The 3,181-nt window shown below is 53.8% G+C and overlaps 1 protein-coding gene across 1 annotated transcript; it reads right to left on the bottom strand.

Moving 5' to 3' along the window:
* Positions 1–1,374: 1,374 nt before the first annotated feature.
* On the bottom strand, positions 1,375–2,962 carry RAP2B (RAP2B, member of RAS oncogene family). The gene has a single exon (XM_049803010.1). It carries the CDS (start codon positions 2,806–2,808, stop codon positions 2,257–2,259), a length of 552 nt encoding a protein of 183 aa, XP_049658967.1. The 5' UTR covers positions 2,809–2,962; the 3' UTR covers positions 1,375–2,256.
* Between the last annotated feature and the right edge of the window lie 219 nt (positions 2,963–3,181).

A 3,181-nucleotide genomic window follows, 5' to 3' on the forward strand; every position in this document is an offset into this window, starting at 1 on the left:
CCCTTTACACATCATTGCTCAACTTTTGCTTTCATGTTGTAAGATAATTTCAAGTCTTCTTGGGATGGGGGGGTGGGGAGGAGAGAAGGAAAAACAAGAAAAGAAAAAAAAAAAAAGAGTTGCAGGTTTTGTGTGCTAATCCTTAAAGAAGGGGCTAAGAGAGGAAGATAATGGAGGTAAACAAACTCCTTAGATCTTCCAAATGACAGCTCTCCTCCCAGCCCAACCCCTCTGCAAACCAGAAAAGAAATATTGGTCTGATGTACAATTTAAAGAGTTGTAATGCAATGAGATTAAAAGCTTAAATTTTATAAATAATCGACCTTCAGAATTTTACCCCAATAAACCATGCTGTTCCCAGTAAGGAATAAGGACCTAATCTTACAAGTCCTTTTGCATTAAAGCCACGCTACCTTCCTAAAGTTGCCTACTGAATACAGCGTTCCACTCACATGCTGGCATCACATAGGGTCAGGACCTAAACACAAATGAAAAACTGTATTAAAAATTACTAAATATTAGGCAAAATAGCAATCTTGTGGTTTGTCCTTTTTTTTTTTTTTAAACACTGTCCTTAGCTAAATCAAGCCCCCTCCCCGCCTTTCACTTCTATTAAGGTATAAATCAGGATTAACAGCCTACGTGAAAGTTAGTGTTTCATGTAATACATAAAAGCGCACAAAGTGGTTTTCTAAAAAACAGCATTTGTATTAAAATTCTTAAAACGGATAGACATCTCTTAAATGCATGTCTGGAATTAAAATGACAGTTGTTAGAATTTTCTTGGTACATCACAACGATAAGATTTCCTTCTTTGCTGGCTGGAGGTACACCCCACAACAAAACCAAAGGGGGGGGGGAGCAAAAAAAAAAAAGGGGGGGGGGGGCAAAAAAAAAAGGCAAAAAAAAGCAAGCCCCCCCCCCCCCCCCCCCCCCCAAAATCCCAAGAGGCTAAATTCTTGTAAATTTGAAGTAAATGAAGCCCGAACTTGCAAGACATGGAAATAACAGTTAAAAGGCTCAGATGGAAATAAGAAATAAATTCCACTAACAATAGGCCCTTTTGTCCTGGCTTGTTCGGTATGATTACTGCAAGGAAACTGTTAAGTAGTTTTTGGAGTAGTAGATAATGGGATTCTGTGGAGCTTTCACAGGTTGGCACCGGCTGGAACAGCTGAGTTTTGAAGGCACTCTACAGACACAGGGTTGCTGTTGGCCCTGCATCACATATAGGAAGTCTTTGCACTTTAGAGAGCTAGTCATCAAAATCAGTTATTGCCAACCCCAAAAGAAAAACCCTCGGAACAAAAACACCACCGCTCCCACCCGCCGAAGAAAAATTAAAATAGAAATGAAATCACACACACACGCACACCCAAAAAATTGTGCAGATTTGTAACATTTTCACAGCTGATTTTAAAAAAAAAAAACAAACAACAAAAAACCAAACAAAAACCAGGAAAACCCCAACACGCTACCACTCTCCTGCAAACTCCCATCCGATACAGCAGGTAAACAAAATAGAAAATTATTTCACGGATATTCATCAGCAGACACTTTCTGGCACCCCACACTGTATTGGCATCAGTGTTTTAAGTTAAAAGTCCCAGTTCAAGATGTGCAATTCTCCAGGCTGGGCGCCCCGGCACAACCACCCAACTTTGCATAGAGATCCTGGGGGCGGGCGGCGGGGCGCTCCACGCGTGGCCGCGGGGGGAGGGCTCCTCACGGGGGGGCCGCGGTTTCTCCTCACGGGGGCTCGCGGTTTCTCCTCACGGGGGGGCCGCGGCTTCTCCTCACGGGGGGGCCGCGGCTTCTCCTCACGCCTGTCCCGGCGGGGCGGGGGGTGGGTGTGTGTGGTGTGTGTGTGTGTTCCCGCCTGCGCCCCGCTCTTCCAGGCGGGCAGGGACCGCTCCTCGCCGAAGCCTTCCTCCCCGGTGCCCGCTGCCGGCGCAGGGCGGCAGCCCGCGGCAGACACTGACAGGAAATATGCAACGACCAAGACTGGACGAAACGTACATGCCGAAAAAAGCCACATTTCCAACACGATTTTTTTTTTTTCCGATTTTTCTTTTTTTTTTTTTTTTTCTCTCTCTCTCTCTGTGTATGTGTGTGCGCGTCTGTTTTCGGCGGCTGCCGGGGGCAGCGCTCCCGCCCCGCGGTTTGCACCGGCCGGGGCGCCGAGTCGCTCCCGCCGCCTCTCCCGCCGGCCGCCACCGTCGTGTCCCCGCAGACAGCCCCGGCCCGCCGCCGCCCTCAGAGGATGGCGCAGGAGGAGCAGCACTGCTCGTCCCCGTTGGGCTGCGAGGCGTAGTTCATCTGCCTGACGATCTCCGCGAAGAGCTCGTCCACCGAGGCTTTGTTTTTGGCCGAGGTCTCCATGAAGGGGCAGCTCCACTCCTCGGCCAGGGCTTTGCCCTCCCCGAAGGAGACCTCCCGCTCGCCCTCCAGGTCCACCTTGTTGCCCACCAGGATCATGGGCACCCTTTCGTACCTCTTCACCCGGATGATCTGGTCCCGCATGGGCTTGATGTCCTGGAAGCTCTGCTGGTTCACCAGGCTGTAGACCAGGATGAAGCCCTGCCCGTTCTTGATGTAGAGGTCCCGCATGGAGGCGAACTGCTCGGTGCCCGCCGTGTCCAGGATCTCCAGCACCGACGGCGAGGAGTCCACCTCGATCTCCTTGCGGTAGAAGTCCTCGATGGTGGGGTCATACTTCTCGATGAAGGAGCCCGTCACGAACTGGACGGTGAGGGCGGACTTGCCCACGCCGCCCGAGCCCAGCACCACCACCTTGTACTCCCGCATGGCTCCCGGCGCGCCGCCTCCCTCGCCTCCCGCTCGGGGCTGCCGCTTCCCTCCCGCCCTCACGGCGGGCGGAGAGAGACAGGGAGGGAGGGAGGGAGGGAAGGAGGGAAGGAGGGGCGCGCACGCCCCGCCGGGCGCTCACTGGCGCCGCGCAGAGCCCGCCGGGGCGGGGAAGGGGCGGCCGCACCTCACGGAGCCGCGCCGGGCCAGCTCCGTCGCCGGGCAGCGCCGCGGCCCGGCGGGCGGGCGGGCGGGCACTGGGCCCTCTGCGGCGGCAAGGAGGAAGAGGAGGAGAAAGAAGAAGAAGAAGAAGAGGAGGAGGAGGAGCGGGGACACACTGCGCTACCGGCCCCGCGGCGGGACAGCGCTGCCG

The sequence above is a fragment of the Accipiter gentilis genome, chromosome 6, assembly GCF_929443795.1.
Source record: "Accipiter gentilis chromosome 6, bAccGen1.1, whole genome shotgun sequence".
Taxonomy (NCBI): domain Eukaryota; kingdom Metazoa; phylum Chordata; class Aves; order Accipitriformes; family Accipitridae; genus Astur; species Astur gentilis.

Excerpts from the sequence above, each read along its gene's own strand:
- RAP2B (XM_049803010.1), bottom strand. The coding sequence starts at position 2,808 with ATGCGGGAGTACAAGGTGGTGGTGCTGGGCTCGGGCGGCGTGGGCAAG.